We start from the raw sequence: 16,614 nt of genomic DNA, 5'->3' as shown, positions 1-16,614 counted from the left end.
CTGACTTCTGCAGAAGAGCCTTCTTCACCTCCAATCAGACATTGCGTTAAATTAGACTGCTTGATTTTAAGTCTTTTTTCTAATGAATTACCAACTTCATTTAATTTAGGCTGGTCCACCTTTATACAGAAGACTCACCACCAGTTGCATTCAAAATATGTGCAGAAGACAGTCCCATTATCAGAGAAGTCAGTGATAATTATTACCATTTATTTCAGTGGTAAGAAATAAATTAGCAAAACACAGTAGAAAAACTAATTTGTCTTGGCTTCACTGAAATCAATGTGAAAATTCTCCCTGACTTTATTAGTAAGAAGACTTCTTCCAAATAAATTATTTTGAATTAAAATGGTGTTCAACCCTCTGAGCAGAGAGAGATGTCAAAAGTTACAGAGCAACTAACACAGCAGTTCCAGTTTAAAAAAGCCTTCAGGTATAAAAGTTATATTATTGTGGTTTTGTCTCGACTATTTTTAGGGTAACTCTTGTTATTCCTGCATGACTGTGAATACAGGGAAATCACAGGATTGCAATCAGGATAAATTCAGTTCACTATGAATGGGAAACTATGTCTGTTTTCTGTTTTTTTCTTCTGTTTGCTATATATTCTTACACTTATCTCACACCCTAAAGTATGCACCCTAAACTGAGTTAGGAAAATAGAACCATTAAAAGGTTTAATTTCTGAAAAATCTGCCTGTTACATATACTCAGAACAGGTACTTGACAAGCACAATTTATTTCCATGTTTTTTAGAGCCAGGGTCATGACACTTGTTATATTAATTGAGAATGGGCTCACATGAATAGAAAAATGCTGCGGTCTAAAGTTAGAGATCCAACCTTTGTATCAGATTGCTTGAAGATTTGTGCTGGATTTCAACTGATCAAGCAATCTTGTATGATCATTGAAAAGACACAGCCTCCATGCAGGAAACTTCTTCCTCCAGAGAAGGGAGAAGGTCTTCTGAGCACTCTCACTACTATCCATTATATTTTAGCATAGGAAATTAACAAAAACATATATCCTGCAGGTATTGACACCAACAGGGTTGGCTGTCTAATAAGGGATGGCAAGAAACTAGTACATAGTCAACTTCATGTCATAATGTACATTTTATTATAAATTACATTACATTTCATATTACACCAGTGTTTCTTTACAGTATTTTGTTTGTTTATCAACCTCTGATATTAACTCAAATGCTGTTGAAGCATTTGCATATTTTGCTTTCCTTTTTCAGTGTATCAACAGCTATTGTCCTCTCATGAATTTTTAAAGTACCTTGTTTATTATTTTCCTAAAGAGTCTTTCAGCACCTTGCCTTCATGTTTAACCTCCATGAGACTTTCCTTAAGTGCCCCTGATAACACGGTGGTTCTTCCCTCTTATTCCTCCATGTCTTTGAATCTCTGCAGTAATCTAATACTATTGCTTCTGTACTTGAATCACTTTTCTGAAAATCTGCTGTGGAATAAAATATGAGGATGCAGAAACTTAAGGCTGACATCAAGAAGACATTTACCTGGTGAAATCTGGTATATCCACATGTGAGGGTAGAGCATGTAGCCTAACCTGCCACAGCAGTGCCTCTATATGCATTACGTAGCATTTCCTTGAAGCAGTCTGTAACTGTCAAATAATTATTTGCTTATACTGATACATCTTTTGGTTTCATCTTTTTGGTATACTGTTTCATTTCAGAGCCTATTTTTGTGGATGCTCATGTTATCCCAGATGGCACTGACCCCAATGATGCCAAAATCTACTTCTTCTTCAAAGAGAGACTCACAGACAACAGTGGCAGCACAAAGCAAATTCATTCAATGATTGCAAGAATATGCCCAGTAAGAACTATTATGTTTGCCAGGTTGTTGGGACAAGCTGCTAGTGTGATATGATAAGCTAAAAGATTAAATGACTGAAAAGCCTTTGATTTAAATTTGAAACAAATTTCCTGGTTTACCTTCCACATTCATAAGTAAAAAGAGCTGTTCAGATAGGGTCTGAACATATGTACCTCTGGCTATACCTATAATGACACAGAAAATAAGATATTTAGAAATTTGTTTATCTCTTTGACTGACTTGGAAGAGTTACCAGTGTTGAATTTCCAAAGTTGCCATCCTTGCATGAATGAAGTATATTCTTTGCTTAGAAAAAAAAGGAATAATAAAACAGTGAAGTCTTTCGTGCACACACACACATAAACACACAAACACTCAAAATCTTCGAAACACATTGAAATATCAGAGCAAAGCTTTTAAATCAGTTGATTTAACTTTCAAATATTGTTTTCATTTTTACAATATCTGTGTTTTCTGAGTTCTTGCATTGATGTATGTGTGAGCCTAACTTAACAAATGTGCACAGGAAAATTAAATTCAAGAAATATGGCTACTCCTGTGCAGTATTTAATTTATGATCACAGTGCTCCTCATTGTCTCTGTTTCCTTTTTCATATGAACATATCAACTGTAGCTGAAAAATTACTGAAGAAGCTATTAATATTTCTGTTGAAATAGATTTTTTCTTCTGATCAGAGCAAAATTGTAAGTGCATCATTACTGCTAGCCTTAACATTCATTCTTTTGGAAAGATTCAGGAAGGTAGTTGTGAGTGCTTTTGTATTCCTTGTCTTTCATCTGAGTCTTCTTTAGAATTCGATGCTTTGTGTTGTTGTACATAGGTGTAAGGACATGTTTGGGATTGTGTTAAACTCCTTCCCTAGCAATGCGGTGAGACATGTGATCTCTTTCATAATTTCTGTTTTCTATATTTTTGTGAGGGTGTCCAAATGCATTTTTGAGTATTTTGCAAGATGACATTTCACACAATTATAGCTCTATTTGTTATTCTTATTGTTATTGTAATAATGAAGTCCAGATGATTTCTGAAAGGCCTCAGCCTGTTTAGGCTTATGCTGAAGCCAGCAGCAGAATCCCAAAGCCAATGAAAAAAAAATCTGAGCCAGCCATATTTGTAAACTTGTATTCAAATGTTCATATATCAACACCTTTGTGACTGGCCAAATATGTTTATGCAATGATACCAAAAGAAACCCCCCTAAAAGACACCTTACGGGTCACTCAAAAAGTCTGATTACCAGCTCCGGGAACACCAGTGAAGCATGCACAGTGTTACATCAAAATTAAGTTTGCCTAGCTTCTACATTTCCTTTTTCCCTTTCCTTGGGTGACATTGTGCTACGCAGTTGGGAAGATACGGCACTTATCTAATGAGGCAGGAGCTGCACCATCTGGTTTAGCAGTTGCTGTTTCCACCTTGCACTGGAGAGAGATGGAGATCCTTGAGCGAGCTGTGGCCAGGCCAGCTCTGGACCAAGCTAGCAGGACCTGCAACAGTGCAAACCCAGCTTGGCCCATGCTAGCCATCATTTCTGAATTCGGTTCAGAGCATCCAGCTCATGGGCCCACATGGCTTACTAGGTCAGATACAGCTATATTGCTGCTAGGATTAGAAGATACATCCTCCCATGGGACTATTAGCCCTTTAAGAGGTATCACGGACTTCTTCATTCTAGATGTCATGAAACGATACAGGTCTCCATAGTGCTTCCCAGTCATACCTACACACAGTGCTGCTGCACAACATCTACTGCCCAACCCTCCCAAGCCTGCTAGCCCAGCACAGAAGGTCTGCTCAGAAAACTAGTTCTTGTTTTTCCTTTTACTGGAGTGTTTAGATTAGGGGATTTTGTTTAGGCATATCTAATTTTTAATAATAAATAAGACAGCATAATTCTTGAGATGATGAGTCAAATTAACCTGAAGAAAATGTGTGAAAGCCCAGTAAAATGTTCACTGTGTTGTATTTTTTTTTTTCTGAAAATATTATTGCTTTCCAGAATGACACAGGTGGTCAGCGTAGCCTTGTGAACAAGTGGACAACGTTCTTGAAAGCAAGACTTGTATGCTCAGTAATGGATGAAGATGGAACAGAAACATATTTTGATGAATTAGGTATGGCAAGAAAATCTCTTAGAAGTTCTATCTAAATCCTGCAGCCTGTGAATATTTAATTATTGATGTTCATACAACTCTTTAGTCAAGTTGTTAACAGTAAAATCTTGGCCTTGTAGAAATTCACGACAAAATTCCCCTTGCAGTTTTATGACAGGAAATGAAAATATTATTCATAAATCTCTCTGGTAATTATCATTATCTTTGAAATAAAAGTAATCTTGACTATGTAAAGAAATCATATATGTAAAGAATTAATATTTGGAAGAGAACATGGAAGTGAAGACTATTGTTATTTTGTTCCTAGTTAGGATTATGACAGAGGCTCTTTTAACATACATCCCTTTGAAAAATTTTCTTATACCACTGTGTAGCATACAGCTTTTCTGCAATACAGTTTTTCTTTTTTTGATCAATGGGTAGAGGCCTCAATTTGATAGTTCAAGATAATACTAATAAATCCTGTTACTGGCACTAGCAATAATACATTGAGTAAATATTCCGTGAATATTCCATACAACAGTCACAAGCTGTATGAGGAATTAATAGATGCATATCTTGATACATAAGTACCAAACAACATTATCAGAAAGTTTCAAATTCTATGTTGTCCACAGCTGTGACATACAAAGTTATAGTTTTAAATGCAGGTATTGGAAGATCTGGGATGTGTGTAAATATAAATAATTTAAATAGCTAATGGGCCCCACACTGTGGCTGCATCTGATTCTGACTTTCTCTCCATTGTAATCTCTCTCCTTTTTCTCTGTCATTGTTCCTGATTCTCATTGTGTCAAATGGGGTTTTGAGTATTTTTTGCTTTATGTCTTTACAAACATCTGATGCACTTGCTTTGGTTCGAAGTTTTGATATAACATGATGGGCCTGTGAGCAGATCCTAATGCAGTAACTATGTAAATATGCCAGGTGCTGGGAGGACTGAATTTCAAAAGTTCCCAGTGCCTTCTGGCACTGCCACAGCAACTGTTTCTTTCAGAGTTGTGATTTACCAGCCCACTCTTCTTCAACAAAACTGCAGGATAACTGCTTTTAGTTTTCTAGAATAGGAGACAATGTCCTCATGCTGGGCTCCCAGCACAATCCTGTAGCAAAGACTAAGAATACAACTACAGCTAGAAATTCATGTATGATACAGAAGTGTGTAACACTGCCAGTCCTTCATGATGAAGTCTTTTACTTCTGATATATTTAACAGAATGTTTAAAAATTTCAGAGAGTTAATGAAGGAGCCACATAAATTAATGGAAAGACCATATTTTATGACAAAAAGCTCAAACAATTCAGTTTTTTTATGTGTTTTAAAATAAATTTAAGAGGTAGTTTGATTAGAGTTAGTAAAAACATTTGTAAGGAAAAACTGTCAGAAATTAAAGTGTTTTTCACTGAAGGGTAAAAAAGATGTAATGGTGTGCAAATTCAGTTCAGTGAGCAGGTACAGTTTTGCATTGTGCAGTCAATGAATCCCTACAGAACAGAAGCTGGGAGATTTACATCTCTCTGTGTCTTCACTGCAAAGCTGTGTCTCATTCATATTGTGTTGAAAATGAGCTACTGATGGCATCTAGAGTGTGTACGAGATGATAAAACACCTAATTGTCCTGCTTTGGATTACATCTGTCTGTCAGAACTCTCTGTCTTTGACCTACTGCAACTTACGTGTTTGCCTACTGTTGAGCAACCTGCTGAAATGAGATCCAGCTGAGAGAAATGTGAGACGTGCATCCTGAACATGTTTGAAAATCTTTACCTTTTGTCTTCATAAAACTAGATGGCGTGGAGTTCCTTTCCAAAACTGTTTCTGAATGTTCAAGTGCTATATTTATGCATATGGTCCATTCATACGATAAGTCCGCTTTTTCACATTCAAGTCTGAGATACAACTACTGTTGGCTTCCGCAGGAATAAAATCATACATTAAACTGGGAAATAATTTTTTATTAACATTCAAAATGTTTTCTCTTTTTCCTTTTCTTTCTTACAGAGGATGTGTTTCTTTTAGAGACAGATAACCCCAGAACAACGCTTGTGTATGGAATTTTTACAACATCAAGGTAAATGAGGAGATATTTTAAAAATTACCTTTCTGAACTGAGCAGTTTTCTACATGAAAACCAAAAGTGATGGTTTGTGGTAAAGGCTGTTCTGTGCGATTTTGTATGCCTGCGATGGCCATTTTTTACCGGAGTAGCGGTCTAAGCATCGTTACTGGGACACCCGTGTTAGAGCTCTGCTGCTTGGAACAAACTGCTCCCTGACACACTGTCAGCTGGCACTGGGAAGACATTTCTGTGGGGGGCCACATGTTTCCGTCAGCAGCGGAAAGCTAAATGACTTCAACACAGTGAACTCATGTGGCATCTGAGAGCACTTAACACCTCCTGAAGGACATCCAGCACCCCAAAGGATCAAACCGGGAATTCTTACATGAATTCATACAAATCATTTCCAGTGTCTCAGCTGGCAGATGATCGCACAGATGGCAAATAACCCATGTCAACTTCAGTTGGCTATGAAAAGACAAGCTGATATGGCATTTGATCACCTCCTCGCAGGCTTAAGCTCCCCATTATCAGTCTGTAGTATTCACTTACTTTCCAGTTTAGAAAGCATTCAGTGAGCTCCCAAGGGCAGTGGACGTACCAGATATGGCTGACTATGCTGAAACTCTCCACAAAGATAAACCAACAGGTGGACCAACAGATTCCGCCAGCTTTACTTTTATTTTTTTTACTTTTCTCTTTCCCTCACCATTGATTTCTGATATGCTATCCTGTATTATTTAGCTGTTATTACTTACCTTCAAAGAGGTCTTTTTGCTTGTTTTAAAATTTAATTTCATTTGTATGATCAAATTAGCAATTTACTTAACTTCTTACTAGTAATTCCTTTAATGGCAATTTCCAGTAAAGGATTCCTTGCACAAAAAAATATTTTTTTCCCGATAAACTTTTCTTTCTTTTTTCACGTGGATCCAGGGATCTGCTTTCTCAAATGTGTCAACCAGCCAGGAAAATATGATTTTATGATATTTAATTGGTGAAAAGAGAATCCCATAACTAGTAAACATCTGGTGCCGTCTACATTTTATTATTCCTACTGCACAAAAAGAGAAAATGCTGAGGTTATGTTTAGCAGTAAAACCACACTTATGATTAGGTTGCGGATGCAACATGCCTGAGCTGGAAACACTTTTACCTAATTCTCCTGGTATTCCTGCAGTGGAAATGAGGTTTGAATCACAGAACCATATAAGGTGACAACAAAGAGAAAACTTCACGTTTTCCTGGCTATCAAGCTGTTTTCTCTCTCTATTGGAGTTTTTACACTCATGCATTTCTGATATCATTAACCACATGGTCTATGCTTGCTTTCTCTTTGCTTGGCTGTAGATTGTATGCGTTACCTAGTTAAATACAGTGATCCTAATTATTTTTACTTCTTAGCAATTCATTTATCTTCAGTTCTGTAGACCTCCAACTTATAACAGCAGGAAGAGAGAAACGTCCAAGCAAATAGTAACTATTAGTACTTTTATCTAAACCATACAGAAGGAAACCAAGTAATATTGAAACAAATTGTTTTGGAAGCATAATCTGCTGTAAATCTAGAATAAAACATCTGGAAAGATTAAATACATTTCTTAAAACCTATTAATACCTACTAAAATTTCCACTAAAATACCATAATACATCTAAAAGATTCCTTCTGCTAATCCATATATAGCTGAGAGCAACATGGATAACACTTTCCTTGTTTAGACACTATGCCTAATGTTTTCAGTTTGTTTCTGGAATGTTTTTTTTCTCTTTCAATTGAAAACAGAGGGTCACTTGGCTTATCTTCATCCTACAGTTAACATCAGACAGATTTCAGACTGTCCAGAGTTTCCGCTTTGTTAAGATAAATATCCCAAACCTCACGTGAAGTGAGAGAAAGAAAAAAAAGAAAAGAATTAATTAACTTCAGTCAGCTTTAGTGTCACTCTGGAAATTATTTTCCTAGTGCACTAATCATCATGAGGTGATGGAGGCCACTCAGGCTTGTGCTGGCTGAAGAGACATCTGAGACCACTGCTGAACCCGGAGCGGTGGAAAAATATGCTCTTCTCATAGGTGACCCCCCAGGTTCTCCTCAGGAAGCATCAAACTTCAACCCTCTTGAAAGGGTCTTTCTAAGATCAGTTTTGTGGGTGGATTTGAGGACTGTATAGGAGTAATTGCTTTAAAGCCACAACCTGTGCCCATTTTGCTTAGAAAAGCTGCCAACAGATTATAAAAATCTAGCTAATTGTAATGGTGCTGGATGTTTTGATTAATATTTTAGCCATGTATTTTAGGAGGCTTGTGGAGGTCTTGTGGTTAATATACGGGTAGGGAGTTCTGGAAACCTGTGCTGAGCTTGGCAGTACAAAGTTTATAAAACTCTTGTCTCACTGAAGTCAGCAATATTTTTGCCATTGATTTAACTGAGGCCAGATTATATTTCTTTTATATTTAACATTAGGAAATTTTCTTATTCTGCCTCCCTCTTTTTTTTTTCAGTTCACTGTTCAGAAAGGTTCTAGGTCTTAAGGAGTAATAGTGTATGTTGGAAAGCTAGAATAATTGATTCTAAATGTATTAAATCCATGCTACAGAAGTATTAAATTCTATTAAATATATTATTTTAGAGGTATCTTTCATCATTGGGCCATGCAAAATGATGGAAAAGCTATACAAAAGTTGGTATGTTGCAATATTTTTTGCTACTGTCTTCCAGCTCCATATTTAAAGGCTCAGCTGTGTGTGTGTATCATCTATCAGACATCCAGACCGTGTTCAATGGTCCATTTGCACACAAGGAGGGCCCAAACCACCAACTGATTCCATATCAGGGCAGAATTCCATACCCACGACCTGGCACTGTAAGTACGAAGATGTTTATGCAGGCTTGCCAATTACTTGTCTTTGTTTAATACATAAATAAATATTATTTATCCTAGGAGAATGGACTATACGTGACTATGACGCTTAGTTACTGTTCAGAACAGTTTTATTTGCTTCGCAGCTTGCCATGCAAATCACGTAGTACCTGGAAATATTCTAGAAAGAAACAAAATGTTAATCACTCTTGCTGTTTCTGCTGAAAAGGTTGCAAGAATTATTTCATTAGATGGCAGACATATGTTTGCATGTGCATTTACATTTTGTGTGTGTGTTTGATCGAAAGATGGTTAAATAAGTAAGCATACAAGGACATTGTTGTGTGTTCTGCAGTCTGGAACCAAATATCTCTAAGTCTGTCTTCAGTCTGTATGAATTTTCCATAGTTCTGTAAAGTTTTGCAGCTCTACTGGGTTACTTGGAAGATGTAGTAGGAGGACAAGGCTTCTGGGACTTGCCATTTGACTAGGTCTAATACCCTGTCAGGCACTGAATCTTAGACAACAGACCTTGAAATAGATGAGTTTTGATGCCCACCAGTTCATAGAAATCCTCCTTGTTTAGAATGCATTTTGTATGCTTCGAAAAGTTTTCAGGACTTTCTTTCACTTTATCATAGGTAGTAATAATCTTCCAATAAATTCAGTACACCTTTAGAGCTAGCTCTGTTTTCAGGTTCTACAAAAATGTCCTGTGAAAGATTTTAAACAAAATTTCTAATCACCTTTATGGTGTATATAAATTACTGTTGATGCACTTTTGTCTTTATTTATTTGTTTACTTATTTCTACTATTCTTAATTTAGATATAGCAGAAGGATGAAGTCTAATTTTTCTAGCTTTAATGAAGAATATATGAACTATCTCTAGAATCTTCTCTAAATCCATATTTGCTAAATGAAGTACGGTAGTGTGGCATTTTATTGACTCCTATGAAGTCTTCTTGCAATTTCTTAAGTATCAGAATTAAATAAGTATACACAGAATCATAGATCATCTCTCAACAATGTAGCTATGATTTTTTTTAGATTAATACTTTGTTGCTTTTTCATTTATCACAGGAAATTAAATTTTATTTTAATTTTAAAAGTCACTGCAAGAACCATTAACCATGTTAGTGTTTCAGTTATATTCATCTTTGTGCTGCAGATCATTCTCTGTCATATACTAATGCACAGATACATGGAATAGCTCTCCTTGTTCACACAATTCTTCATGACATTTTAGTGCAGTTAATACTGACTAAAAGATTTAGGAGTTCATGTTCCCAGATCTCTAGAATTAGCTAATCAATACCTGATATTTCACTAAGGTTTAATGCTTTGCAATTAATTCATACAGCTCTAATCTCATTAATTCACTGAGGCTTTAAGCTTAAACTTTAAAAAAAAAAAATAATAATAGAAAATAAATGGTCCATTTAAACAGGAAGTTTCAGGCTCTTGTGATTAGTCACATTTCACAGTTTCTTGCTGCTTTAGAATATTGTATTTGCATGTGTTTCCTCAACCACTGCCATGTTATTCTTGGTTCACCTCATGGAGCCTTATGAGGTATTCCAGATGGGCCTAAAGAACTTGGACAGCACAAGGAAAAGGGAAAAAGAAAATTGAGATTCGGATTTAACATGATGACAGAAATTATCTCGATTTTTCAGATATGCCAATGAGCTCTGAATTTGAAGATAAATTCTTAGATCGTACCTCACACAAAAAATAAAGCCAAAAGAGATTCTTTTAAGATGATAATTGCTGGTTTTCCGATTATTGGCTTTTCTGTGCTTCCTGACAATTCAGTCACAACACAATATCTTAAAGGTATATTTTCTTAGCTGGGACCTGTTTGGCTTTGCTTTTATTTCACTGCCAAAAAGTGACACAGTGCATGACACAAACTATTTTTCACTTGTGTCAAATCATCTGTAAAAATCAGGATGTGGGAATTTTTTTGCTTCTCAGAATTTGTGTTCAGAGGTTGACTTCGAATAGCCATGCTTGCAGACTGTGGAACATGAGGCTCTTTCCCTTGGAATGCAGGTTTTTTGCAACTTCTGGGATGCTGGACTATACAGGGTTGCCTTTTTATATGACTTGGAAATTCCTACTTTACAGTTGCCTAAAGAGATATTCATACTAAACTTCTGGGCAGAGATGTTGGAGTACATTGAATAAGCAGTGAAAAGGCTTAGATATAGTTTCAGTAGGATTAAATAAAGCAATATGTTCATTTGGCCATAATCAGCTCCACGGTGTTTGGCTGCCCTTTACTAAATACCTTTTTTTATTATAATTTCTCCACGAGCAAAACTTACTTATGGAAAAAGAAAGGGGAAAAAATTACATAATTGGCATCTTGCTACTAAATTCGGTGATGTTTGAGGATAGTTTCAATTTTTCAGACTTTGCAGAAATAGTTTTTGTAACTACGCATGTTGGGGAATATGCTGTAAATTAAAGAATTCTGTTTCTCTCTGCAACCTAACTGTGTGGTGATCAACTGTGAACATAATTATGATGTAGCCAAGCCCTTGAATGAGGTGTGAAGGATACACATTCAATCCCTCCCGGAAAGGGCAAGCTTACAGGATTCTTCAGTAACATCTTTTGCTCATCGTTGGTTTACATGGGACATAGCGAAAGAATTAATTGATTAAAGATGTTTGTCAAGGCTTTGCTCATAAGAACAATATAATGTAAGTTTTAGGGTCATACTGAGGTGAGCCATAGCACAGACATTTTTTCAGAAAGTCACAGGCGAAGGTCTTATGATCTCCAAGTCAAGAATGGAAGGACAGAAAGTATCAGAGAAAGTCTTTTCACTGAACTGGACAGGAAAGGAAAGTGTAGTTTGAACTGCTCATGAAACAGAATCTCTCTGAAGAGGAATTGGGGTCTGACAAACCACTACCAAGTAAAATATTCTTGCCAATAGCCTACAGATTTATGAAGACAGTTCTTTTATCAGAATTCGTTGCTAATCTTAGCAGACAGTTCCACACATTTCCTGGAAGACTGGATGAAAAAGCCATAGAGGGAAAGAGTAGAGCAAGCGAGATGGTCAGAATTCAATTTTGTGAGGACCTAGAGGGCTATCATGTAGTGTCATTTCTAACAAGAATGAAACAAAATCTCTCAGGATAAATAAGAGTGCAGAAGAATTAATTGTCAAAGATGCCAGATGGAAAAAGAGACCTATACCTGAGCTGAGTTCTGGTTCTTCTTCCTGAGGGTAACTGTTCCAGAGCAGTTTCTTTTAAAGAATTCCTACCAGACCTATTCAACTTTGTATAAATAATTAAATCTTAATTGAGACAGAAGATGATTCTAAAGCCTGGAATTAGGGTGCAGTCCCATCTCTACTTTGTTGCTGGTATTGCCCAATGAATAGTTTATTATGTGCAGAAGATGGAACAGTTTTTAGCAGCAAGGGAAGAATGTACATTCCTGCCTGGTGGTTAAAGGGATCCTCTGGGAGGTGAAGACCCAGATTCTAACATTTGCTCACATCAGGTAGCTGAACACATGACTCATATACCCACAGCGAGTTTCCTAGTCTCTCAGAGTGTGATTCATTTTATGTAATTTTAGCTATCTAAAAGCAGGGTATCCAGTCTGAATTACTGACTACAGGGGAAATCTGTATGGCTAAGAATAAATGCCTGACTTGGAGACAGCAGAAGTCAGGTGAGGTAAATCTCTCCCTAAGCTACTAGCTATTTTTGTGTCTGGTTTTGACCAGAAATTCCATCCTAGATGTAAGAATGCTCCTCATCAAAATAAATAAGTTGCCATGAAATGTATCATATTGAACAAATCAGCATTTTCCAGCTGGAAAAATACTGTGTTGAAATATTTCTGAATAGCTCCAATACTGCAAGGAACGTTTCACAGCTCAGTAATCTGCTAAAGGGTAAAATGAAAGTTCAGAAGCCACAAGAAGAAGTGTGGTAATGATGGCTGAAAAAAAAGTAATGTAAAGTAGCACAGGTACATCCAGAACATTGTACCAGTTACTGACATAGCTCCTGAATTTCTTCCCACAGTCTTCTTTTAGTTTCACTCTCAGTAAGCACTTGAGCATCCTAAGATTGCTTTTATTTCCTCATGAGGTCCGGAATGCCTCAGGGCTGATTGTTAGTCTGGTTCTTCTTTATACTTAAGGAAGCATCCAGAGTATTGAGTAACCTCTGCGGAGGGTAAAGTGTGAACAAGATCCTGTGAATGGTCAGCCTTCTCAGACATAAATGAGTTGTCATGAGATTCCCACATAAACTCCCTATCATTGTTTTTTTCAAATGAAGATGAGCCACAGACTCTTTTATAATTTCATAATCAACATAATTACTAGAAGGATATTGAACATATTACAGTTAATATAAGATTTCACCTTTTGCCTTTGTACCAAATCTATAACTAACCATCTGCAAGAGTCTGGTAGCTTTCCATACCAGTTACTTGGATTTTTTTTCAACAGGCAGTTGGGAACATAAAGAATGTGGAAATAGGTCCAGAAGTATGGATCTTTGCCATCAAGATGGGTTTTGAAAGTGCAAAAATATGTTTGTGTTTGCTTTATCTGAGTTCAAAGCATAGCTATTCAAACACTTCATTCCCATTCCTGGAACATAATTACTTTCAGTCAGAATCTGAAGTGCTCTTTCGGGAACTTGCTTTGTCAACTGTCTGTCAATATTTGTAAACTACTAGGAGATGAAAACTCTCTGAAGGATGGTCAGTATTGTTAAGCCTTGCTGTGCATGTTCCTAACAGTGTCCAGGAGGAGCCTTCACACCTAATATGCGGACAACCAAAGAGTTTCCAGACGATGTTGTGACCTTCATCAGGAATCACCCATTGATGTTTAATCCCATTTACCCAATACACAAGAGGCCATTAATCATTCGGATAGGAGCCGACTACAAGTATACAAAGATTGCTGTGGATCGAGTGAATGCTGCTGACGGAAGATACCATGTCTTGTTTCTTGGAACAGGTAAGACAAGCTTATCAACAGTCATTTTCCTCCATCGCATTAATATTTCCAATCAGCTCAGATCGGTCCATCTTATACCTTTCAGAAATGTTTGGTTAAACATATTTGCTGTCTAAAAAATGTCTATAGAAATTAAAAAAATATGTTCTTTTTATTTTCTGTGCATTTTTATGTTTCTTATAGACATCAATTATGTGCAAGAAATGCAATATATTGATATCAATATTATTTGAGACAGAACTCAACACTAGTGTATATTGTATTTGATCTGAACTATTTTTCTCTGGAATATGGTTTTTCTGCCACATGATTCCACATTAGAATTTGATGCTCCCTAACATAAGTAAAAATACCAAAACCTAGCTTTGTATTGCTTTGTATGCTGTCAGCATCATTATTTAATATATGCTGTGTAAGCTACTTCTGAAGAAAAGTACAACCTGATCAGGATGTTACAAAGACAGAAATGGCAATTCTACAACTCCACCAAAAAAAAAAAAAAAAAAAAAAAGACTAAAGATATGGAAATATTTAGCAGAGAAAAAGAAACAAGTAGTTGGAGTCCTAGCAGTAGTGGACACAGAGCCTTTGATCCAAGTATTCTAAAATAATTTCTGTCTAATATAACCTACATTTTGTTTCCACTTACATCAAATTTGAATGTGGTGTTACGCTGTCTTCAGGGAACAGGTCAAGTGATTCTCATACTGATCAGTTCTGATTTTTTTATTCAGACGTGAATCACACTCCTCTGATGGAAGCAAACAAGCAGAGTCATGCTCTGGCTATACCCTAGAATGCATTCACATCTGAAACTCCCACTGGGTCAACAGGGCATTATAGGTTGATAGGCACAAAGGCTAATCTTTTTTTACTACAGATGGTTTCAAGTAGAACAAAGGAAAAAAACTCCAGGAGAACAAATATGTCTCTGAACATCAGAAAATAATTATTGAAATGGATTGCATTGCTTATATGTTTCACATATTATTGGGGTCTTGGTTGTTTTCTGCTTGTACAATAACCGTGTCTGCCAGCAAACTCACATGGGGCTCGGAATAACCATCCTGTTATAATAGATCTAGGAAGCTGGTGCTGAAAATTCTGTCAAGAATCTCAGGCTTCTATAAGGGCAAGATTAAAAGGAACTCTCTTCACTTATTTCAGAAAAACCTCCCCAGCTATCAAAATCAGCAGGGTGTCCTTGTGCCTAAGAAGACAAGCTGCATGCTGTGCTGTCTTAGCAGAAGTATATCCAGCCAGCAGGCTGCTGGAGGGGATTCTTCCGCTGTATTAAGGTCCTGTCAGGAGTACCATGTCCACTTGTGGGCTCCGCAGTACAACAAAAACATTGACCTAATGGAACAAGATGAGCTGAGAGACTGTAGCGTGTGATGTATGAGAAGAGGCTGGGAGAGCTGGCTTTATTCAGAGAATGCTAAGCTTAGTGCTGCTCACACCTATTTAATGGGACAGTACAACTCGCTAATGGCAATAAACAGACCTGTAGTCTTCTCAAGGTGCTTGGTGTCAGGGTGAGAGGCAATGGACACGAGTTGCAATGTAGGACATTGCAAGGGCCCAGAGAGGTTGTGAATTCTCCTTTACACAGTCATAGAATAGTCTTCTTCCTCAGAGACTCAAAGGATTCAAAACACAGCCCGACACAGCCCCAGGCAAGCTGCTTTGGTTGGACCTGCTTTGAGCGGGAGACTGGACCAGATGTGTTCTCAGACCACCTTCCAGCCTACAGGGTTCTGCAGTTCAATGAAAGGAAATGGGAAAACAGAAATGCTTCGTTCATATTCTTGTGTCAATTACCAGGTCACCATCTACTGTACTGTGAATGCTTAGTGTACTGTGAGGCATAGACAAAGTAGGAGAATCTCAGGCTAATGAATTACATTAGGAATTTCATCAATTTTTGTTCTGGGGGTTTTGTTTTCTTGGTTGGCAGTTGCTAACTGATTTTTAAGTTGTTCTTGACCATCTTTCTAATTCTATTTGCAGAGTCATTGAAAACTCCCAAATAAAGTTAATTAGGATAGGCCTTTCTTCTTGAAGTGAGGGTTCTTTTTCCCTCCTCTCTAACATGTAACCACGTTTACTTTTTACTTTATTTAATGCAGCTACAGTTCTTGACTTTGGGACCCGCCAGGGTCATTTTCCTCCTTTCCTATAAAAGTGAAGAGTCTTTGTACACTGTTGAAGAAATATAAGAAGTATTAATAGATATTGTCCCTACTACTCTTACATGACTCCACAAGAACTCCTAGTAAAAGAGAAGGTTTGCTTTTCTATTAACTTTATTCCCCGCCAAATCTCTATGTTTAGCCATAGTAATAGCTTGGTAGACTAGTACAGATCTTTCAAATGAATGTTTTATAGCAGAGCTATTGTTTTCAAATATGTTCTCTAAATATCTGATGTTAATTGGAGGAAAATTCTACTAAAGGTTAGTGGAAAAGTTTCCAACCAATATAGGATTCTTAATGTACCAGTGATAGTTAATACTGGAAATGTACTGAAAATTTGAAATGTGCATGAAAATGCAGAATACTGATATTTAGTATTTCCATAATTCTGCAAGAGATACAGTTCTTTTCATTTTATAATTTTATTAGCTCCTGGCTTTTTAGGTTATCAGTGTTGTCTCACTCATACACCTGTTACTAGTTAGAAATATTAACATACTTT

General features: G+C 36.8%; 1 protein-coding gene across 2 annotated transcripts in view; it reads left to right on the top strand.

The window, feature by feature from the left end:
• The window catches only part of SEMA3C (semaphorin 3C), a 125,484-nt gene that overhangs the window by 85,401 nt on the left and 23,469 nt on the right, over nucleotides 1-16,614 (top strand). For both annotated transcript variants that reach the window (XM_065837713.2, XM_071803485.1), the window contains exons 8-12: nucleotides 1,705-1,847; nucleotides 3,869-3,983; nucleotides 5,986-6,055; nucleotides 8,763-8,907; nucleotides 13,695-13,917. In XM_065837713.2, the coding sequence (XP_065693785.1) occupies nucleotides 1,705-1,847; nucleotides 3,869-3,983; nucleotides 5,986-6,055; nucleotides 8,763-8,907; nucleotides 13,695-13,917 (696 nt within the window). The remainder of the gene's footprint in view (nucleotides 1-1,704; nucleotides 1,848-3,868; nucleotides 3,984-5,985; nucleotides 6,056-8,762; nucleotides 8,908-13,694; nucleotides 13,918-16,614) is intronic.

Source organism: Patagioenas fasciata, chromosome 1 (assembly GCF_037038585.1).
Source record: "Patagioenas fasciata isolate bPatFas1 chromosome 1, bPatFas1.hap1, whole genome shotgun sequence".
Lineage (NCBI taxonomy): Eukaryota > Metazoa > Chordata > Aves > Columbiformes > Columbidae > Patagioenas > Patagioenas fasciata.
Note: the sequence above shows the minus strand (reverse complement) of the source record. Positions and strands in the feature narration are given on the sequence as shown.